General features: G+C 41.8%; 1 protein-coding gene across 3 annotated transcripts in view; it reads right to left on the bottom strand.

Moving 5' to 3' along the window:
* Positions 1–2,446: 2,446 nt before the first annotated feature.
* The window catches only part of CREB3L2 (cAMP responsive element binding protein 3 like 2), an 81,027-nt gene continuing 59,379 nt past the window's right edge, over positions 2,447–24,094 (bottom strand). Inside the window, exons 5-13 of one of the 3 annotated variants that reach the window (XR_003987722.1) lie at positions 23,707–23,888; positions 22,874–23,020; positions 21,114–21,172; positions 19,690–19,758; positions 12,531–12,630; positions 11,473–11,599; positions 10,591–10,816; positions 9,135–9,338; positions 2,447–5,218 (exon numbers count right to left, since the gene is read on the bottom strand). Coding sequence is in view for 2 of the 3 variants with exons in the window: in XM_030453620.1 (XP_030309480.1) it covers positions 9,263–9,338; positions 10,591–10,816; positions 11,473–11,599; positions 12,531–12,630; positions 19,690–19,758; positions 21,114–21,172; positions 22,874–23,020; positions 23,707–23,888 (986 nt within the window). In the remaining variant the exon portion in view is untranslated. Of the gene's footprint in view, positions 9,339–10,590; positions 10,817–11,472; positions 11,600–12,530; positions 12,631–19,689; positions 19,759–21,113; positions 21,173–22,873; positions 23,021–23,706; positions 23,889–24,094 lie in introns of all 3 variants that reach the window. The other 2 variants (XM_030453620.1, XM_030453631.1) reach the window with 2 other exon arrangements.

Below are 24,094 nucleotides of genomic sequence, written 5' to 3'. Positions count from 1 at the left end.
TCACCTAGCATTTCTCAATTGGATGTGGGTTTCTTTTTTAATCACAGACTCCCTGTAGCATCGCCTGCTGCACAATGCTCTAAGGGTAATGCTGAGACCCGAGGGGATTCTTAACCAGTCATTCATCATCAGTTGGTATTTTGTGTGTTTGGAGGAACTGAGCTCAGCTAAAACGAAGCTGAGGGCAACTTCCCCGATCAGTCACGGTCTAATGATTTTCCTCTAAAAATGTTATGTATGGCTTGATGCTGCTTAACAAGTGCCTTGGATCAATAGTTCTGGCAAGTGAAATTGACCGCTCAGAAAGCAAGTGGCACCCAGCAGCAGGAGGAGATAAACAGCAACAGTGTAACCTCTGAAATGATTGAGAGCAAAGGAGCAGGATGCAGAACTTCAAGGGCAAAGTAAAGCCTTCTCCCCTTACCTTTCAAAAGCAAGCACTAGAGACCTCCCTCATTCAGGTACAGATACAGAATTTGGTGCAGAGAAGGAGTTGCTTCATCATCTGCTGTGAGGGAGGTGGGGTTGGTGAGTAGGTTCTGGTGCTGGAACTGAGCTCCACCTGGGAGAGCTGTTCTGGTACAGCAATGCACAGAGGCTGAGTGTGCAATGAGATGAACCAAAAAAAGACTGGATGAGGGAAAAAACTAAGCCTTTCGTTCCAATTTCCTTTTCATGGGATAATAAATGGTGTTGGGCAATCCCAGGCTGAAAAGCACCAGGGTAGAGCTAAGGAGACAAGAGTTTTTGTTTTGGTTTTTTTCTTCACTGCCAATTTCTTTTGCTACTTTAACCTCTTTAGCCCAAAACCAAGGCATTTCTGAAAATCCACATCAGCCACAAATTTAGCTCAGGCCAGGGTGTTCCGATTTTCACAGCAGACTATCTTCCCCGAACTCTAAATCAGCCTTCTTTAAGAGGCCTTGAAAAGGAGGCAAAAAAAGCTGTCAGCCATGCTCCTCTTTTTAGCTCAGTAAAGCTGGAACTATTGCTTCCACCTCCAGTATTTCTTGTGGAGGATAAACTCTTGGTTGCTATTATATGGATGCCTGGTAGTCATATACCAGGCTCCTTTCCCAGTAGAAAATGGGTATAATAAAAATGACTACCATTTGTGAAGCCAGCTCTGGGCAGGGTGATTTCCACATGAGCACTGGGCCATCTATCACCGTGTTCCCTACATGGCCTGCAAAGCCACAGAGTCCCCAGACTGAAAGAAATGAGGTGTTTTCTTTTTCCATGCCTACTCAAAGTAACAAAAGGTCAACCCTGGCTGGCTGCTGCTTCTGGGCCGCAGGATATAATCTGGGCTGCTCACAGAGGCAAAGCAGCTCTTGAATTGCTGGAGAAAGCTCCTGTGCTGTCTCAGGGAGCCTGTACTGTCTGCCCCTGTACTCGGCGCTGGTGAGGCCACACCTCGAGTACTGTGTCCAGTTCTGGGCCCCTCAGTTCAGGAAGGGTATCAAGGTCCTGGAGCAGGTCCAAAGGAGAGCAACCAGGCTGGTGAAAGGACTCGAGAACAGATCCTATGAGGAGAGGCTGAGGGAGCTGGGGCTGTTCAGCCTGGAGGAGGCTCAGGGGAGACCTCATCACTCTCTACAACTCCCTGAAAGGAGGGGGTAACCAGGGGGGGGTTGGTCTCTTTTCCCAGATGACTTTCAACAAGACAAGAGGGCATGGTCTCAAGTTGTGCCGGGGGAGGTTTAGGTTGGATATTAGAAAGAATTTCTTTACGGAGAGAGTGATCAAGCATTGGAATGGGCTGCCCAGGGAGGTAGTGGATTCTCTGTCCCTGGAGATATTTAAAAAGAGACTGGATGTGGCACTCAGTACCATGGTCTGGTAACGCAGTGGTAGTTCAAGGGTTGGACTTGATGATCTCTGAGGTTCCTTCCAACCCAGTCGATTCTATGATTCTATGATAGGGGTAAATCAGGGTAAAGGAAGGAGCTTAAGCCAGCAGAGGAACCGAACCCCAAAAAGCCAAAGTGAAAAGAGATCTTTTAAGAGTTCACTTTAAGCAATTATTTTCCCATTGTAAAGTCAGTGCAGGGAAAGGCCTTACCTGCCAGGTAGCTATTTGGGCCAGCACATTCTAGCAGACTGGTACCCCCTTCAGCATCAGCTTTCCTGGTCCTTGCTTTTATTTGGAGAGAATTTAGTATTCATGGAGCTCTATCACAGTTGTACTCCAGTGCCATTACCATAACTAAATGCCATCAGCCTTCACCAAATTTCCACCCATTACTGATGGATCTGATTCTCTCCTAATCTCAAAAAAAAGGGGCTGCCAGCTTCAGTAAAAACCCACAGCCTTGCTTTCAACCTTCTCCATGTATCACTCCATGCTAAATTACCAGGGGTTTGTCATGTTGCAGATGCACCTGGGAAAGCCGAAGGGACCAGATCTTTCCAGCCATAAGGAAAGCAAACAAGTTGTACTTGCTTTTTCTAAAGAAAATATTTATTTGCAGGAAATGTAAAGCATAATATACTTAGCTACATACATGTTTAGGCTACAAAAGCAGGTAGTCTGTTCTCCCATAGAACCAAAGAGACAACTTAAAAAGGAAAACCAGCAATTTCTTTCCACCCAACAGACATGTTTACAGTGTGAACAATCAGGTGGGACTGTATCCAGATGACAGCACTTGTACAAAAATAGAGAGGCCACTGAACACACATACACAGAGTCAGACTTATGGCAAAAGAAGAGAGGTATCTGCAGTGACAAGAGGCTCCAATAGAATTTACCAAGGAGTTTAAGGGGGTGTGATCTTGCACTAGGATCACTGTCTCTTTCAACTTAGATAGTTTAAAATGTTTGCAGGAGCCCATACTGTAAGCACTGGAACAGAGAGGGAAAGATCAGCTTAAATGCCTCAGGGGTGTCACATGCAGAGTGACTCACAGTCACAAGGTGTTGTTTTGCATGGCCCAAGGCAGTGGTTTTGGCCCTCTGTACATGTATTCAAGAGGGCAACACCAGGTAACCAACACTTGGAAGGCTCAGCAAACCTCAGGAAAACTATCAAGTAAACTGTGATTGATGTACATGGCCCTCCAAGAGCAAGCTGTTCCCCCCCACTGGCATCTTATTGCAGCCATAGGGAAGTTAGGGCTGTAGAGCTCATGAGAAAGGGATCTTTAAGTCCTCTCCCAGAATACCAGTTCAATGAATTGTGTTCCAAGAGCTGTCAGCTCTCAGGGGCCACTTTTTTTAAGGCTAACTTACACCATTTAAAAAAATCAATCAAACAAAAAAACCACAAAACATTCAAAGCCATTAATTCGGCAGCACAAAACCAACACTGGAAAATACAATAAAATCTGAAATAATAATTTTTTTGCACTAAGCTAGAGCTGTCCTACAGAAAGGCCAGACAGTCTACAACACAAAATGACACAGTGCAACAACCTTCAGCTGACAGTTGTGAACAGGACAGATTTCAGACAGCAACTCACACAGCTCTCCTACGAGTGCTCGGTGATGTGGAATGTGAACAGGTTTCTGGACTTTCTGTTGCACCAAGTGGAATGTGCCCTGTGTGTACAGGTAGATCCTTCTATTTAGCAAGGCTTACAACATCAAAAAAAAACAACCAAATTGTGTTTGGGGTTTTGTTTTGCTTATTTGCTCACTATGCACACATACACAGATGCACACATGCTCACACTCAGTTGTGCTAACTGTACAAATGAGGAGAGCAAGACACAGTTACATCAGCACCATTGAATTAAAATCTGATATGGCAAAGTCAGATATGAGCAGAGTTCTGTTAAAAGAAATTGATTACCTGCCTCTGCTTCTCCCTTCCTCCCTCTCTTCCACTCCCTTAATTATGAGCTGCTAAAGTTCAGAAAGATTTTTACCTGCTGGTTGGAAGGGAAAATGGTATATACCAGGAAGGTCAGATATGCATAAACAGGACTGCATAGTGTTAAAGAGCAAGGGGAGGAGTAAAGCTAAAACAAAGGAGGAAAGTAATGAAAAAGGCTATCGTTGCTGATTTATGGAATGAAAAACTAGGTGGTTTCTCTGTGATGTCATGAGTCCCCCTTCACTTGCCACTTCCTTACTCTTTTCTGTAAAATATATCTACAAATCCATCTTTCCCGTGTTTTGTTCTCACCTATTCAGTTTGAACTCTTGGAAGAAGAATATGGAGATGGGCTTTATGACAGAGACTACTGGTAATACAGAATATCCAAACTCCACTTCAGCATCACAACTGAGAGTTTCCTGCAAGATGCACTCTTTGCTACATAGGAACTCAATTTATATATATACCCTGGTAAAGCAGGAAAAGGCTTGCCACAGAAATCACAAAAACAAATGGCAATTTCCCTCTCAACCCTGGAGTCTCCAATAGGTGCTGATCACCTAAGTAACGTGGTATTAACTGGGATCATACCCTCAACATATCCCTGAACAACCTCTGTCCCTGGCCAGGAGAAAGCTATAGTTTCCTGGCTCAATGACTGAATCCTCACATTTTATTTGTAGAGACCTTAACACATACACCAGTCCATTCATGTCTGCAGCCCCCCAAATTGTTTACCTCTAAGACTAATAGAGCAAAGCAGCAAGGCATCGTAGCATTACACTACCTATATAGGCTAGTACAACTTTTGTAGTTACAAAGTACTGACCTACCATTTCACCTTCAAAATACAAAATGTTCCCTTTCTAATTAGCAACTTGAGAAAGAAATATTTTAGCCGTCAAGAGTATAAAAATACTCTGTGTGCTTCTGTTCTTAGCTGCACGGGTTTTGTACAATGGCCTCTTGGCATTAGCTAGAATCTAGAGCCCAAATACTCAGTGGAAATCCTTCCCAATGTAGCAATTAGTATAATTCATTTACTTGACCTACATTCTAAATGTGTCTAGACAGAATTCACCACTGATACTTTGGAAGGATGGGAGTAGAGAAGTGGTTGGTTTCTTCAGGGGGGGGAAAAAAAAAAAACAACAAACCAAAAACCAAACAAACACAACAAATAAGAAAAGTTTTCAGATTATTTTTCAGCTCTACATTAGAAAAATCAAGAATACATTGAGATACATTGTTACACAAGAAATATGGAAGAGGTCTCTTGCCACTGTAAGTCAGCCCTGCAGCCTCCAAAAGCAGTAAGTGAGAAGCATGCTGCATTCTATCAGCTGGGATCTGGGCCTAAGAATCTCAGCCTAATCCATTATTAGTCTGTTGTGCTGAAAAATATTGAATGGTAGAGATGAAATATGAGAAATGCAGCAAAGAACTATAAATAGCCTGGGGAAAAAAAACATTATCTACACACTGGTAACAAGGTTAGAACTGTCACATGCCCTCTGCTTGATACTCTTTAAATATACACAGATAAAAAAAAAATAATGCCCTACATTCCTTCAAAGCTTACCTCCCTAGAAGCAAAGACCTGACAGATCTAGACATGCTTTAAAGCTCTAGGCCAAAAGGTAAGTTTACTACTGTGTATAAAATTGTGCTGACAAGCAGCATAAAGTTACAGCTGAAGACTCTAAGGATCAGTTAAGTACTTTAAAGGAAATGGAAATCAAGTAGCACATAAGGCCTTTGCCATGTCCGTATGTGCAGATTATTCTACAGCACCAGCTCGCTGGAAAATGCATACTGGCAGAAGGCTAAGACCAAGTATCATAGCTGAACTAATTAAAAGCACTCACTACACCTTCTCTGTGCCCTCAACACAGAGCACACCCAGCTGCCTCTCCACTCTGCATCCCCAGTCACGCTTGGGTCACCCCTGGAATGCCAAGGCTGGCAGTGCAATTGCATCTCCTGCCTCCTCTGTCCCCCTGCAAGGTAAGCAACACAGCCAGAAACTACCACTGGAGACTGTGAGATCCTTGTTGTGTGACAGCCTGTGGGGAGGTGATGACAGGAGATTCTTTGGCCCCTGGAGTCTAGCAGAGAAACCTGTTCTATTAAGGCTCCTGAAGAAAAACCATCACAAACATAGCAAAGAAAAGCAAAGGTTTTCATTATTATAAAGAAGTAATATTTAATACAATAAATCCCCAAGCAATGTGTGTGCTGGATCAAGAGATTCCCCAAAAGAGTACCTAAAAATAACTTAACAGCATTACACAAAATAAGATTATAGAAACAGATTATCAAACAGTTACAAGAAAATTGGTATGGCCATACTGGCTTGGATGAATCAATTTAGAGCCAGCCCCAGACTGTGGCCAGTTCAAAATGCTCCCAATCAGGCTATCTCCCAATTAGATTTGAACCAATGAACCCAAATTAAGCAAACTAAAGTGCAGTAGGCTTTGGAGGGGGGCCAGCAGTGTTTAGGGTTTGCAAAATTGCTTAAGCATTGAGAAATAATTCAAATTTGGTTTTAATACAGTGAGGTCAGCTATATCTGCAATGGGAGGTGATCCATTTAACTGGTAATGGGCATGATCTGAGGCAGAGTGGCCTCCTACTTAGGCACAGTGAGAAATGTGTAAGTCAGAGCAGTGTTACATTCAATCACCTGGGGCCTCTTCTGCAGAAGACTTAACCCTTCAGTTGCCCTCAGAGGTGGAAAACCATGGGTGCTCTAAGAAAAAGAGACATTTTAAGGAATTTTCTAACCTTTGACACTGACTGTAAGGGTCAATCCCAGCTCTCACCTGTCACTTTGCTGACCTCATGTGGCTAAGCAATGCAGCCACCCCTTGTGGCAACCACCAGTGTTCACCATTTAAGTGATGCCTTAAATCATTAAAAAAAAAAAATCACACAAAAGCTGTTGCTGGACACTGGAATAATACAGAGGACCCAGTGGGATCACTGTGAAGGGAAAAGGATAAGAGGTAATGGGCACAAACTTGAACACAGGAAGTTCCATATTAACATGAGGAAACTTTTTTACTTTGAGACTGCCCAGAGAGGTGATGGAGTCTCCCTCCAGAGACATTCAAAACCTGCCTGGACACCATCCTCTGCTCCCTGCTCTAGGTGAACCTGCTTGGAACACTTGGAAAAAAGACTACAACAGGATTTCTCCTCTCATTGCCACCAAAGGTAAAATAATAAAAGGCACTTACACAGAAGAATGGGGAATTATCTAGAAAGCACATTTGTACACCAAAACTCATTGCTAGCTCATGGAGTCAGGCAGATGTTTCACTGTCCCTACTGTGAAACACCTTATTAAAATGGCACAGCAGGGACTGATCCACAGCCCCCTGTAAATCACCCAATTCTTTCCATTCATTTCACTGAGTTTTGAGTGAGGCCTGAGGCTGGCAAAATAGGATACCAAAGGAACAAAGTCTAAGAAGAATGAAGAACAAGAAAGAAGCTGGTGTGGCAGCTGCTGTAATAAAATACAAATCCAGTATTTTACAAAATAGAATAGTTGCAGGAAATATCTACTGTACATGGTAAAAAATTACTTGTAAGGCTAGGTTAGTTTTTCCCTTATTTATCATTAGGAAAAAAAATAAAAGAAAAAAAGGAGCTTCAAAATTTGTTACACTTTTTAAAAATTTACTTCTTCTGGTAAATTGTAAAGGAGCTATGCTAGCCTGCTGAATTAGGGTTTTCATATTAAATCCATCCTCAGTGAAGTCTGAGTACCCTTCTGTATTAACCAGATAAAATTCTGCTCTAATCCAGCCACAGGTTCAACTGTGCCACTGTAAAGACAAATTACAAAAAGCACAGCTTGGGCAAAGGCATGACCAGGGTACTGAGAGAGGGAGAACCCTTAAAGGCAACATGAGACAAGGTAGAAAAAAAGCCAGAGTACTGGACCAGGATCAGGCCTGGATACTGCTCTTGGCTTTTCCACTGAACATGGGCCAGCCACTCCCCCTCCCTATGTGCCCATCTCATCCTTGGTTTGCCTCATCTCCCACCTACTACATGCTCAATTCCTCAGGTCAGAGGCTGCCTTGCTAATAGAATAGCTACCACCTCCAGGTCTGAACCATGCCTAGATGGGGCCACCTATTCCCTTCTCTTTTCAGCTAAGCAGTTGATCTAAGATCACACCTCTGGCAAAGGAGGTAGGAGGGAGACAAGACACATGGCTTTCTTTTTGGACAGTTAAGGTTTGGGATGAGAGAATTCAGTGATATTTGTGTGTCTGATTTCAGAGTTTTCCCAGACCACTTGCAGGGTTAGGGAAGCTCAGTTTGCTTCATTGTGACTGCCCGAACAAAACTTTGCAAAGCTAATAAATACTATTTACAACAGTAACAGGAAGATGGCAAGGAAAGGAAAACACAGGACAATCTGACCAGGTCTACGTAAGAAATTCTGTCAATGCATCTAGAAGCCAATAAATTAAAATCATATGGTCCTCTCAGGAGGCACTTCTGGTTTAAGCCTTAGATTGATTTAGTTTGTTGGAAAGGAACCGATTGAATATAAACAGATTAGCCTTAAGAAGACTAAAGGACATCCATCCAAAACACTGCATAAATTTAACAAAGCCTGCTTTCTAAACAGATTTAGTTAAACTAGTGTAATTCTCCCACATAAAGTGTGACAAGACAGCAACTGATCTTTGCTTGAATTCCACAAGTCTAGGAGCAAGGAGGGAAGCCTATCAGGACTGCTTTCAACCCAGAGAGAAACCTACCCCACTAAATGAGAAAGAGGCTGAAGGGCAGAAGAGAAAGACATAGAGGATAACAATGCAGCACCAACATCACCCACCCTGCTCCTGCCTCTGCTCTTAACTCAGCAGTGTCAGGGTCCTTTCTTGTCCCTTCAGAAGCAGGCTACACACCTGCTTCTCAGTCGCCCCAAAAGGCTCAAGTGCAGCAGGCACGGAGCTATCACTAGATTCTGAGTAGCATCATGCTGCATCTCCTCTTTCTCTCAATTATCTTCTCCCGAGAAACCCATCCCCCACATGCTCCCATCGGTTTTGCATATTTCACTCTTCTTCAGAATGTCTTTGTGCTCAGATGAGGATGTGTGCATGCCCCCACCCACCCACCAGTCACTGGCACACTGCTGGCATCATCTGCCACCATAATTCAAACTTGCCCTTCCAGTATTAGACAGGAAAGGAATAAAAGCAAAGACAGAGACTGTGTGAGAAGTGAGGAAGGGAGTTACAAAGAGAAGAGATCCCATCTGCAGTCACAGCCTCACCAGTCAATGCAGAAGTTGAACTCCCTCTCTTTTGTGCTTTGGTTCACTAAGGATGACAAGAGTCATGGGGACTTTGGTTGAAAACATATGGGAAAGAGGGAAGTCAAGAAAAAAGGCCTTTTTTATTTTTAAGAGGTGGCGTTGACTCTTCTATCTATTTCAATTATCTTCAGTGTTTCATTTCCTTCTAGTTCGGAGTTGACTCTGCAGGGAACAGAAGCAAAAAAACCCAATGGTTAATGCTAATAGTAATTTTTAAAAACACATATTCAGCTTAAATTGGTTAATGCTAAAAAGGCACTCAGTATTCACCAGATGCTTATCAGCTGGAGTATGGTGAGACACAATTAATCAGCTCTGGCTCCAGGTATGACTTCTAGACAAGAGCTCAGAAGGCATGCTTAGGGTGATATGGCTCATCCTAGCTCTCAGAGTAACATGCTTCCAAATAAAATCCCTCTCTCTGGTGTTTGGTGTGCTTGCTACTGCTTGATAGCAGAGCCTAAGACCTGGGCCAACAGGACAATAGCAGTACAAGAGGAGGTAAAGTGGAAAGAAAACTGCAGACACATTTAAACCAGACAATCTCTTTCTTTTCAGAGAATCCAAAAACTTGCACTGACAAGTTAAGTTAAATAATAACTAAAAAAAAGTATTACAAATGAACTCTCTGTTAAGTAGTTCAGATAACTCTGCAGGTCTGTCTCTTAAGACAGGGTCCTGTAAACTTTCCACAGTAATGTTTTAGTAAGATCACTGCTGCGAGAAGCTCCAGCTTTTCACACCCTAACCTCATAGAAAGCCCAGTGAGTCACAACCTCACACTTCCACCCAACTGGTAAAAGCTTAATCCTTTAGAAGAGACAGAAGTAACTGCTTAAAGAAGTGAGCGGCACAGTTAGCAGGCTTACTGGTGTTTGGTTTCTGGCAGAAACAAGGAGTTTGGTAGCTGTATTACTACAACATTGTTGCAACCTCTCCTCCAGAATAACAATAATAATAATAATATATAATAACAATATAAAAATAATAATATACAATAACAGTAATAATAATAGTATCTCCATATAGAGACCGAATTCTTCATGCTCCACAGCATCCAGCATAGCAAGACAAGAGGGCACGGTCTTAAGTTGTGCCAGGGGAGGTTTAGGTTGGATATGAGAAAGAATTTCTTTATGGAAAGGGTGATCAGGCATTGGAATGGGCTGCCCAGGGAAGTAGTGGATTCTCCGCGTCTGGAAATATTTAAAAAGAGACTGGATGTGGCACTCAGTGCCATGGTCTGGTAACTGCGGCGGTAGTGGGGCAAGGGTTGGACTCGACGATCTCTGAGTTCCCTTCCAACCCAGCCAATTCTATGATTCTATGAGGCCCTGGTCTTATTGCTGGCCTCCAGGCACAGATGGCAGTGATGCTGGACACTGGTATGGCAAGTAGCCCACCCTGCACTCACCTGTGCTGCTGCAGGCCCAGCAGAACTGATTTCTCCAGCCTCGTTTCATTGGCTATTGTGAACTGCATGATTTCATCCTGCTGTCCCCCTGGCATGGCTTCCAGGGACAGTGCTGGGTACTTGGAGGTGTCTGCTTGCCTCTCATTGGGATCTGCAAAGGAGATGGGGCTCGACGACTCCTCGAGCTGGTGAGGCTCTTCATAAATGAGCAGACTCCTTGACCTCACTGCATACAAAGACAGAAGGCAAAAAGAGATCGGAAATGGGCAACTCAGAGAACATCCCTGGTCATTTCAGGAAATGGAAACCATTAGAGAAGAACTAACACTGCAAAGGTCTCTTTTTACAGCGACTTACTGGTAATTTGATCACTGAGGAAAGATGGTAGAGACCAAAAACCTCTGAACTATAAAAAAAAAAATGAAAACAATCCCCTTTGGTAATATATGGTTTAAGCAGCTGGTATGAGTATGAAATACCAACTGTTTCCCACTTGGACCCTTTGTTGGCACTGGTAAAGGAAACACCAGCTACCATCAGCTGTGCATTTTAAGAGTATGAGCATTGGCTACCAAGTAGAAATCCTGCTATCTTTTACAGACCACTAGTTTTCGTTCCACAAATGGAAACAGAAAGGCTTTAAACCAAGTAAAGTACCAAGCAGCCTAGCAGGGAAAGGCTTTGCCCATATCTGTGCAGTTTTCTGGCAACAGAACATCTTGCCAAGGTATCCTTTGAGATACATAGGTATATCAAGGAATGGCCTGCTTAGGAGCAGAAAAGAAAGAGTTGCCTGGAGTTAGGGATGTTAGGGATGAGGGTGGAAAACAAATGCCAAAGCACAAGCAAGAAGGGAGCAAGACTGAGATAGTTGTCACTTACCAATGGAGTCTGTGTAGGACTCTGGTGAGGAATGCTGCCTGGGCAACACCATCTTTGTAGCAGAAGAATATGGTCCATAGGTCTGAGAGAAGCTGCCAAAAACTACTGCAAAGCATAGCACCACCATCTGGCAAAAGGAGGATGCAGAAGAGGTAAGTGCACTTGGCCAACACGCCCACATCAAAACTAACAAACACAAATCAGATCTGATACATCTTCAAAACAGAGGCCTCATTTCATGACTACATACAGTGTATCCTAGCAAAAACACATCTAAAATAACAGTTCAGTGATTTAAAGGGCAAATTTCAACTGGACTTTGTTTTCAATGTCTGGCAGCATTTTGGTCCATAGCCTTATTTATTCCCAAAGTAGAAAAGCAGACACAGCCACCATGTGTGGTTTACAGATACTGTCAGGAATTTCCAAGGTTATTTCTGGTGCTGGCTCCAGTCTTGCTTCAAAGTGACAGAGAAGCTAACAGACAAGGAGTACAGCTTAGGCCTTGAAAATAATTTCTATCAATTTATAGCACTAGTATAAAGGGAACTTGCTGGCTGAGTGTATGGAGGAAAACAGGAGAAGTTTCATTCTGATTCTTTTCTTATCCTGGGTATTACTGAAATAGGACAGACGTAGATTCACAGCTTTGGTCATATTTTTATTTTGGATGAGCAAAATTATTTTTACTGGTATCAAAAGAACCAAGCATGAAAAGTCACCCTCATTCTCATTTTACAACCCTAGACACCATTTCTCACCTATAATATTGTAGGGAATAATAAAACATGTTACTCAGAGGAGCAGTGCTCTTTTTTTCATCACTGCAGCATGCAATGAAAAGCAGAGGCCCAGTCACCACAAGAATTAAATGCCCTCCCACAATCATTAATCTTCATCAGCCAGAAGTATCACCCATCTCAAAATTAAGCATCAAAATTTAATGGGAACTTTCCCAAGCTGAGAATTTGCAAGTGGGGGCTTGGCAGAACAGGGGATGTGCTTTTGTGGAAAGAGATTCTTACTGCCCTACAATTCCCAGCTTCAGGGACACTCACCATAAGACAGGTCCCTGTCTGTGTGCTGGCTGCCTTACAGGAACGGGACACTTTCCCAGCAACCATAGCTTGGAGTCTCTGCAACTGCTGCAGAAGTGTTCTGGAAAGCAAAGACAAGAGACAGGCATCAAATGCATTGATCCACTTGTTGGTTAAACAGCTTTTTGCTTCAAATTCCACCTCTGGTGATAATACGGCATTTATGACAAAGTACAGGTAGTTAAAGTCCTTCCCTTGAAGTCACTAGCAAGGAATGTTTCTAGTTTTCCAATATTTTTTCATGTACAAACACTGGAGCTTTCAAAAAGATCATTTGCCTTTCCCTCAACTGATGGCCCAGGCCACAGTTCCCAAACAAGGACTTCGTCAGCACTTTCAGAAGGCTCTTATAAATAAAAACTGTATTTTTTCTGTTTCTACAAGAAGTGAATCTGGTAAGAATGTAAATTGATGCTGCTCAATATACAAGTGATTAGTTGCATACATAACCTGGTTCTATGCAATGAATCCAGCAGGACTTTCACCAGTATTTACAAAGGTTCAGTGGCAAGTTTATAACTGATCTAACTGGTGACAGAGGTATATGGATACCTCCTACCTCCTTTTTCTGAAAACCTGCTGTACAGTGGTTGGACCACATGTCTGACCACTTTAAAAGAGGTCTTAAAGCCAGGCATAGGCACAGACTCCATTTCTCAAATTATTTTCCTAAACAAAGCACTTCATTGCTATTTGCTAAATCCTTCAGGAGCTGACAAAAATCAGATACTTCAAGTGGCTACTCTGTGTCTTTCAGAGGTCCCAACCAGCAAGTTCCTGTGTTGCTGTCTGGAGTCAACAGTCTCAGATCAGGATGATAATCTCCTGTCTATCTGGCTGGTTTTCTTCTTCTGTATTAGCATCATTACAGTCAAGATACCAGTCATTTAATTGTGAAGTTATCCCAGAGAATGATTAATACAGAGTTTTTACAGATGTGTTCATTTTGTTTTCATTAAAGCTTTTTCTACAAATAGCAACCCAGATGCCTGTCCTCGACAGAGTAAAGTATAGCACAATTTTGCATCAACATTTTAAGTCTGCTGTTTGTTTCCAATTTTACTTTTCACTTCTACTCCAAGTCTTGCAACCTATTGCAGAGGGTAACCCCCACAAAACTCCAGACAACAGTGTTGGAAACTGTGACGTCAAATGGTAAAGCAAGAGGCAAGGTCAGGATGTCAGAGAAAATAGAAGGATTATTTTAAGATCAAACTGGCTAAAAGCTAATTGTAGGACAGACCCAGAGGTGCCTTCACAGCTCAATATACACCAGTCTGCTTATTATTATAGATTTTTTTAATCATCGATGCTCATTGCTAATTAGGGTTTAATGAATTCAAGGACTTCAGGAATGCATTCTGAAATGAGCTCAAGGCATTCTCACAGAACAGATTTATCTGGGCCAGCAGATCCTTCTCAACTTATTAAGGAAGGATGTCTTGCATACTCTTGGGAGCATGGTTTATTCTGCAACACAGAATTTAAAAAAGGAAAGTGGTTTGTTTTAATTCAGTCCTATATTCTCTATTTGAGCCCACAGGCAAATTAAGAGATGAAAACACTGTCCATCACATAAATTAGACCATCTCAATTCTTTGTTCCCTTCTGCACCTCTCCCCAGTTCCTCCTCACATCCACTCCTTGGCATAGGGTTCAGAAAGACTTGTGTACATGGTATATTTAATTTTCTGGCACAGAACATGCTGCATACAGTATTTCCACTATACATCACCAGCTTTGTTACACAGCAATGCCTTTTTAACCCTGAAATCTCCATGCTATTATAGATGACTAAATCTTTCCCCTGTTTCAGGACTGAGTGACTGGCCCCAACACAGAACAGCTCTGCAGAGCAGGGAGAAAAATGCTCTCCTCCTCCCCACCTTGGGGTCTTGGCAGCAGCAGGAGCAGCACCCTTGAAATGCTGGTTATTCTTTCCACTTTCTGTAAAGGTGTTCGTGAGAAAACAGCTAATGGATGGTGAGGAAATCAAGAGAGATGAGGCAATTCTCCTCCCTTTGTTGATCTCTGCCTTTTCGTGGCCAATTAAAAAAACCTGATGGACAGAGTGGGCCCAGAGAGCTGATTCCAAAGCACTCCCTGTTTTGAAAATGTAACTAGGCAGGTATGCTGAGGTCTCCTAAACACAGAGGGAGATTCATCCATCACCTGATTTGCCAACTACCTTCATATAAAATATCTTTCTTCCCCAAGTAATTGATCTGTTTAAGCAGAATTACCATCTTTTCAGCAGACAAGGACTCCGTGGTGAGACCTTGCAGACTACAGGTGCATTTTCAAACCTTATAAGAACAAAAGTTGAGGCAAGACCAAGAAAAAAGTTTGTTCAAAGACGACAGCAGTTCTCCTTGCCATCATTAAAATGGGGTACACCTTTTTATTCTCTGCCTTCACTGCTATTTTACAGCTGCAGGGATGATGTGGACTAAGAGAGGGAAAAGGAGCAGTTCTCTGCTCAGCAGAACAAGGACTTAAGGTTAAAAAAAAAAAAAAAAAAAAAAAAGTGTTTTCACTAAATATGAGCAGGAAGGCCACAAATGTTTTTAGTGAAACACACCAGATATGGCTAAATTCTAACAGGAGAAAATGCAATCCCAAGGCAGTGTGCATAAGGGGATTTGCACCCACAGGGATTATTTTCACTGTCTGACACATTTCCCAGTGCTATTCAATTAGAGGACCACCTCTGTAGGAGGTGTGAACGTGCTTTCACGCTTTTCCCTGCCAAATAGAAGCACCTCATAGGAAAGCTGTAAAGTGACTGAAGACCTCTGCTCTTCCTTCCACAAACTGCCAGCAAAATCACTCTGCCTGTGATGTCTTGGCTTTGTGTGCACATTCACATCTACATCTTCAGAAAAGCCCCTTCCACTATCAAAGTAAGGAATAATTCAAGGCTTCCCCTCTGCTTCCAGTGACAATTTGATAAAGGAGAGGAAGCTTGTCACTCCAGGACCTTGCCACCTGGGAGGCGTCTTCAATCCAGTGTGTATGTTTAAAATTCAACACTGATTTAAACAAAAAAGGCAGCTTCTAGGAGATGCCAAGCATTGTTTCTGTTGATCAAGATTTATCTACTTTGTGAGGAACAAAACCTGATTTTGATAAGGTGGAAGAAAAATTGTTCTGTCTTCCAGCACACAGATTCCTTCTCTGCCTGTCCTGTTTGTAAGAAAAAGAGCAAATCCCAAAGCAAGGGTTTTTCCAAAAGATCAGAATACCTCAAAGCAGAAAAAATTCCACAATTTTTCCTCATTTGAACTAAAGAAAAAAATCCAGGGATTTTTCATCAAAGATGTTTCAGCATAAAAAACCCACAAAAAACCAAAATAAAACCCACTGGCCTGCTGCTTTGAAAATGAGGAGTTGCTTCAGGTCTGTGAAGCTTTGTCAACTATTATAAGGTTGGTCTGAGATGAAGTGCAAGATATCTCATGCAATTTAAATCCAGATCCTTGAAAATCACTTTAGCAGCCTCAAATAAAGTAACAGCTACCCAAATAAGTGACGTCTGGCAGCTTTGGTAATGATAAACCCTATCATTTATCAGCTCAGGCTGATATGCAATTCAGTCTTTAGATGACTGAGAGTTGTAACAGCACTTGAGCAGGAGCATGAGAAATTAAAAAGCTTTAAAGGCCTTTAAGGTGCCTGTCAGAGTGGAATCTCCATAACTTTCTAGTCATTGCTAGTGAGAGTAATGGAGAAACTCTAGCAGCTAGTAGCATGCATGGTTGATGTGTGGAACTCTCACCCATATGCTAATTGGATCCTATGTCTACCATTTCCATGGCAAAAGCAATAATCAATATATTTATAAATACAAACTCAAGAGAAGTGAAAAGCAAAAGTAATTTTTTATGTCATGCACATCACCAGATGCTTCAGTACTGCCTTGAACCTCTAACAGTGACTGCTCCCAACCAAACAATGCTGGTCTCAGAGACCATATTCAACCCCCTAGATCATTTGCAGATTCTGCCTTCAGTCCCAGTGTCAAAACATGACAGGATCAAACCCTCTTGGTGACTGGGACAAGCCTGTTCAACTCCTGGTGACAGATTCTTCTCAAACCCTGAGCTTTCTAAGATAGCAGTGCCCCATATTGGGATGCTACTCAAACCAAAGAAAGCCTGGCTCATTTGTGGGTACAAGACACAACAGATATGCCTGTAATAATGTGCTTCCTTAATTTTGAACAAATGGCCTAGAAAGAAACTTGGATGGATTTCTTTTAAAGGACTGAGTCACATAAATTCAGAGAGGAAACATATGCTAGTGTTCTAATACTAAAGATGTCAAAAATGCTGCAGTCACCCACTCAGAGTAATGAGAATGAAGAACTCCCCTGCATCTTGATCCTCAGCCTCCTGCCTTGCTTTTTAAGATGCATAAACCTTAAAGGAGATGCTTCTGGATGCAAAGGTTTTGACCACACTTGCACCTTTTACATGACATCTTTTCAGATGCAGAATTTCAGGCTAAAACAGGCTCTCAGGGAAGATTCTTCTAAATTTTTTCATGTTACTGAGAATAACATAGGAACATTTTTACCAGAAGAAATCCTAGTGTTTCTACGGTTTGGAGCCAGATTTTGAAATGCAAGCAGGGTTTCCCTGAAGCCTTAGGTATGTCTCTGTACAAAAGATGCTTCATAGATAGAATAACATGGTCTAAAATACTGATGGCACATACTGAAAGAAAACTTTGCTGTTCAATGGTTGTACGCTTTGAAAATTTCCTTTCAGTTCCTCTCAGCTCCAGCCAGACTATAAAAATATGATACTGAGTAACAGCATATACATAAACATAAACTTTTCAGTAAGCAGGTATAGGCAAATTTTCCAGTACTGTAAAAAAACCCCTAACTTTGTCTTCAAATCCACACTGAATGCTTAAGCATTTTTACATGTAGTCACAGCTCATACATTCCTGTTATCTTTCTTCCATTCTTACAATTTTTCACAATAAAAGACCAGCTCTAGTGTTTGTAGATCTTTAAGATTAGACCTTCAACAACATCATTATTTTTTACTGCACTGAACACTTTAAGTTGCAACTAAAGCCACCCGAGGCTCTGTTTTGGGCATATTAAATAAGATACATGTGTGTGACTGTGTGCTAAGCACTAGGAGAAATAAAGTCCTAAACATTTATATCTGGGCATTCAAGAATAAGATGACACTGCATAATTTTGAAAATTACTGCTTTAAACTTTGATTCTTGACTGTATTTAGGAGATGGAAGTACTGGATGCTGCAAAGACAAATTAAAAAAACATTTGAACACCTTCTGGATGCCACATAAAGGCTCTATGCAAATACCAATGAGGAAACCAGACATTTTGAATACACTGTAAGAAGTGGATAAAGTGCACACTAAACACTGGCCTGAAACTATTCTTTTAATGAGACAGTTGCACAATTATACTCTAAATAAGAAAAGTGTCTCTTTGGGGTTAAGGTGAAAAAAACCATAATAATCCATAAAACCCAATAATGTGGTATATTACATAATTCTGGCTTGATGAAAGCAGGCACTTTTACAAACTTCTCAGTACTTCAGTGTGAAGCTTCAACGGTTTGTATCTAAATTTAAAAAACAGCATCACCATGAATTAGAAGAATTTCTGTGCAGAGGGTCAGGAACATCAGCTTCTCTGCAGGAGATTACAAATCAGTAACAATGCTGTTGCAGAGGGAAGAAAAGCAACTCATCACACAAAGATTACAAAGGATCCAATTAGCTATATAGTTTAAAAGTGCTTACCACAAGAGAATTAAGATAATGAAATAATAAAATGATGCTAAAGGTCCTGTCTAAAACAACAGACAGTGCCAACAAAGCTGTTCTCATGACCACATCTGCAACAACTTTGAGATAAAAAAAGCTGGCCAAATTTAGCTGGAGTGGGGAGAAGAACTCCAGGCTTGATGACATGTTGTCCTGAGTGATTAATCCACAGCTGCACCCTTCCTTAGAGCAGCTGGATTCAGCACCTCCTGGGACAGAACCTGGGAGAGAAAACCCTACTCTACACCTACAGAACAACTCCTGGTTCTTTTATATAAAACCCTGGAGGAAGATACAAGAGGCACAGAACTGGTTTGGCTCTGCTCAAAGAAGCAGCAGATGTCTTTATGCATGAGCACTGTGTGGGAGAGACTCTCCAGCAAATTTCAGTGCTACAGGGTCTGGCTCCATGAAATTAGAGATTGAATTTGGAGATTGGAAACAACACATGCCACTCAATTAGCAATACACTGGCTGCCAGACAAGCTCTAGGGCCATTTTCCATGATTGTGGGCCTTCTCTTCAAAACCCATCCCCCTCCCACACTTCAGTGCTGCCATCACGTTCTGTTCTGTAGTAATATTCAACATCCCTCCTAATGCCTTGAACTAGGTGTGAACAGTGGGTTTATAGAGTACCTACTCCTTGGAGTTTGCCATTGTGAGAACACAGTGAGCACAAGCCAGGACTGCCATTCCACTTGCCATTAACATTTGATTAAAAGCTCAGCTACTGAACATTTTCTGCCACGTGTCCTTTGAGAAGCCAACACTGAGTCACCCATTTCTTCAGAAATGAAGAAACAAAAAGTTGATTTTCCCCTCCAAATGAAGGAAATTCTGGGGGAGATGGCTAGAAGGGTGCACAATAATTCCAATGATACCTCATAGCCCAGAAAGAACTAATAATGACTCCTGGACTTCAGCATTGTAATTTCTGCAAGTGTCAAGCTCCAGGTCAAGGTCTCCTGTCAAAACAGTTTCTGACTAAACAAAGACAATTTGGAGAGTGGAGCTGAAGTTTTTTGTTTGTTATGTAACACATTTCCTTGTAGAAGAACTCAAAGAAGAGTTACAAAAAGTTTCTCAAGCATACCACAGGATAGGGGGACAGTGTAAGACCCAAAATCAAAGACACTATGCTTTTTATCACACTGCAGTCCTGATAACTGGCCTTCCTTATCTTTCTTTGACATTAACCAGATCAGATACAGCTATTCCTCACATTTCAGTTAATCTCTTGGCTTCCAGACATTCACTACAATGTCATGCTACATCTTTGTTTTATTGCCTTCAAACCTTACCTGTTAGTATTCTCCAGGACTTCAACTTTCTTACGCAGCTCACTATTTTCATTTGAACAAGTCTCAACTCTGAAGACAGAACAAGGAAATAAAGAGGAATGTAAAAATCATTTATTTAAACTCGCTTTTACAGACAGCCCTATGCTCTTGACTACATTTCATAAAGTTACACCTACAAACTTCAGTCTTAATCTTTAATCATACTTCATGGTGTAAAAAACATCCCAAAAGATACTACTAGCTGTAGAGCACTTGCTTAATCATCTTGGCTCAACTACATCCCAGCAGGTGCAGCTCACTCAGGATGGGCTGTAACTACTTTTTGCCTCTTGAAATAGCAATAGCAAAGATCTTGTTCCAATATTCTCTGTGCATCAGGGCATGGTACAGATAGTTTAAAAGTCACAAAACATGTTATGTCTATGTTGTTAGCAAGTTTGGCTTTTTTTCTGCAAAGGTGTTCAATGTGTGCATTTCATTGCTAGAATGAGACGTGCCAAGCAATGTAGCAAATGCCATACTTCTGAAATCAGATCCTCAAATTTAAAGTTTATGGAGATTAATAAGCCAGAAGGATTGATTTCAAAGAGAGTGCTGATTTAACACTGCCCTGGAATAAATTACAGTGGGTCATCATATGACATGCCACAAAATAGGCCCAAGTAAAAATATGGTACTCCTAAAAAGCCAAACATGACCAGCCAGAATAGCTTCAAGAAGGGAAAAAGGGAAAGGGCAATAGATTTGATATCTGTATGTATATGGTGGAATTTCCCAAGAATACCTTTGAGAAAGCAAGACTCACCCATAAAGAAATAGGAAAAAAAGGAAATCATCAAAGACAGTACAAGGGGTTTAACAGATCCGTCTGGTGACGTAAGAGAAATACGAGAATACTTAAATGTTGGAAGAAAGATTAATTTGGGATATAAATCACTAACTGAGGTTTTGGCTTATTCTCACTAAAGGAAGTTGATGGGTCACATGCTGTTTTCCCGAGTCCTGCTTATTTTCCCAGGCAGTCTTGACTCACCCACTTCCTATTTCTGTCTCCATCTGCTCTAGAAGACAGAATACATCCACCCTGAATCCACCTTTCCCTGGACACTGCCTACCCACGAGGTCCTGAGAGTTGCATGAGGAGGAGGCAACAGATGGGTTTTGCTTTATTTAAACCTTCTTGCTTTAAACCAAAGCCTCTGCTGGTGTGTTAACAACGTGCTGGAGGTAGACACAGATAGGAATGCAGCACCCCAGCACACATACAAGCACAAGCCAGAAGAAGGGCCTTTTCTTAGTTATAACCACGAGATGGCAGCTGGCACTCTGTGCACAAAGCAGTCTCAGCCTCAACAGCTGGATCCCTTCCCAATCCAGCAGCCACTGCTATTGGACTGCTTGGAACAGGCAGGAGGCTGGCTTACTTTTTTTCCAGACTGTCCATGTATTCTTTCTTTTTCCTTCTACTTTCCTGGGCAGAGATCTAAGGGAAAAAGAAGAAAAACAGCAAATATTTGCATAGAAAAAAACAAAAAACAAAAAACAAAAACCAACATCAGTAATGAATTAATGAACTGGTAGAGCCTTGATGTTATTAGATTCAAACCTCCATGCTGTTCTCCTTTCTATTTTGGTAAGCAAAGCACTGCCTTGCTCTGTTTCCACAGGCTGAAGCAAGACTGCTCCCCTCAGCAGCAAAGAAGATCGTTCCTTGCTCTTACAGAACTAACCTTAAAAAGCACATCAGATTAATCTGGAGAGAATAACCTATGCCAAATACTAAAAGATGGTCCCCAGACCATGCCCTACATCTGAGAGAAGAAAAACCCCTTATATGTGCCTGAAAGCAGCTTTGTAGAAAAAATCTTGCATGTCCAGATGAACAAGTCAAACATAAGTTAGTAATACAGCCCCATAGCAAAAATGCCCAGGTCTGTGTTAACAAGACTGTAGCTAAAAGGTCGAGAGAAGTGGTTCTTCCCCTCTATTCAGTGCCTGTAAGATCACAGTTCACTGTACACAGTGCAGTGTACAGTTTCTGTCTCTGAAAGAAATACTTCGGATGTACAGAAGCATCCCAGAGAAGGACCACTCCTATAATAAGTATGATGGAGCAAATGCCATATCAGGAGAGGTGGAGAAGCTGTATTTGTTCAGATTTAGGGCCAAGGAGGGAATCCTATTGCTGTCATCAGCTACTTCATGTAGCAAAGAGGATGTCACAGAGTCTTTTCAGAGGCATACAGCAAAATGGCAAGAGGCATCAAATGTAAGTTGCAACAAGGGACATTAGAATTCTAATTTGTTTTTACCACAAGAATGGCCTAATCTGGGAACAGATCACCCAGAGATGCAGGGGACTTTTTAACCTTTGAGACAGTGAAACATGACTGGACAAATCCCTAAGCAATTTGGTCTAAGATGACTCTCCTTTCAAAGCAAGGAGTTGGACTAAAGGACCTCCAGACATCCCCTCCAATATAAATAACTCTGATTATATGAAAGCAGTAATAAAACACACAAGGTCACTTCCAAAACTTTTGAAAAAAAGTATATTACAAGAGCAACTTTTAATTCAGTGTGGGCAGATTTACACCTCTATCTGCAAAACCAACAACAGAATGCATTAATCTTCAAAGATGTGCTAATATCCTCTTGAACAAGTGAGTTTGCTGGGTCTGAAATAAAATGCTTTCCTCCCTTCCCCTGTGCTGGAGGAAAGAAAATACCTATAAGGCATTTCACAGCCTTGGTACCAACCATTCATTTAAAGGTCACAGAATTCAGTGATCAAAAGACTAGGGCACTGAAATACACAGTCAAATTTTAAAACATGAAACAGCAGAAAGAACACCTTCATCACCACAGAAAGAATACAGAGGTCTTTGCCTACCATAAGGATAGGGTTGTACTGTTCTTAAAGTGAAGTCAAGCAACAGCAACTTGATACCTTGCTTGCTAAATACTCTATTGTTCATGTGTTCAGGTAAATACCTAAACAGAGGCACACTGTCACAGTGACAGACAATTTGATGGATGTGTTTAGGAACAAAGAACAACACTTTGTTAAAAGACATCTTACAGCATTCAACAGTACACAGACCATTACTGCAGAGCTATTGCAGCATTTTTTTTTATATGAAAGATGAGTAGAAACTCCTCAGCAAAGCTAACTAACATTTACCTTGTTCTTTATTTTCCTGCGAATTTTCTTCAGCACCTTCTCTTCTGCTTTTGTCAGGGGCAGTTTGGTAGGGATTGGGTACCCCTCTGCTATCAGTGTTCTCTTCTCCTCCTCTGTCAGGATCAGCGGCCCAGTCCCCTGTAATTTCTGCAAGGGTCATAGAAATGATTTAACAGTAAGCTTACACAGCCCTAGAGAAGAGGGTGCTAAGGCAGAGATGCAGCAGCTCTCCCACATCAGAGAGGACTCTGCCTACTAACACAGCAGTTTCTTGCAATTGGGAATGCATGGAAGGCGAAGACCTTTCAGATAGCTTCGATTCAGAGACCAAACCTTTGGGACAGGATTCCCTCAAAAGAGTTGATCTCAGCCCAGCTCTGCACGCACTGATGCCAACAGTAAAACTTCCCTTGGCTCAAACAGGAAAAGAGACAGAGGAGAAATGCTACAGAAAATCCCTCCCTAAAGATCACCACTGGCTTTTGACAAAACAAGATGATAGATTCAGATCTATCAGGGACAAGTTAACCCAGCAGGGCTGGGCCCTAATGCAGAACACAATCCATAGTGGGAGAAACCTAATAACACTGTTGAATCCTGTCTAAACTTAGAGGAGTGGCACAAGCTGTTCTCTGTGGGAACAGAGCAGACCAGTGAGCAAGAACTACTGGATCTGCAGTTTTGACCAGAGATGGGTTCCTCTGAAGAATAACAGTCTTAGCAAATCCATGGCAAAACCTGTAATTAAAAAAAAAAAAAAAAAAAAAAAAAAAAGAAAAGGAAAAAAAAGAAAGACAGGTAGATAGATGCTGGGAAAAGCCAGCCCAACTTACATGTGGTGCAGTCAGGAGAGGGGAATTGGAGAGTGCTGAAGCTGTACGTGATGTCACCTTGGATGAGGCCTGCAGCTGGATTGGGCTGGAAGGAGGGAGCGATCGAGCTGGGCTCTGCCCTCCCTCAGAGTCACTGCCATGGCTGCTGGGAGGGGTTGGAGGCAAATGCAGGGGATCCACTACTAAATGGCAATAGAGAAATACAACACGAGGTTTTGAGGTGCTCGTTTAAAGTTCCATTGAAGCCACCACCATCACTACCCTCCCCCATTTCCAAGACTAGGTCTGCCTGCTAAAAATCAGTCAAGCAAAAGTGGCAACTTAAAAAGATTTTCAGAGCACGCAGGTCTCCAAAGGAGGAATGAAGAGCAGCAGCTATCTTTAGGTT

Source organism: Calypte anna, chromosome 1, assembly GCF_003957555.1.
Source record: "Calypte anna isolate BGI_N300 chromosome 1, bCalAnn1_v1.p, whole genome shotgun sequence".
Lineage (NCBI taxonomy): Eukaryota > Metazoa > Chordata > Aves > Apodiformes > Trochilidae > Calypte > Calypte anna.
Note: the sequence above shows the minus strand (reverse complement) of the source record. Positions and strands in the feature narration are given on the sequence as shown.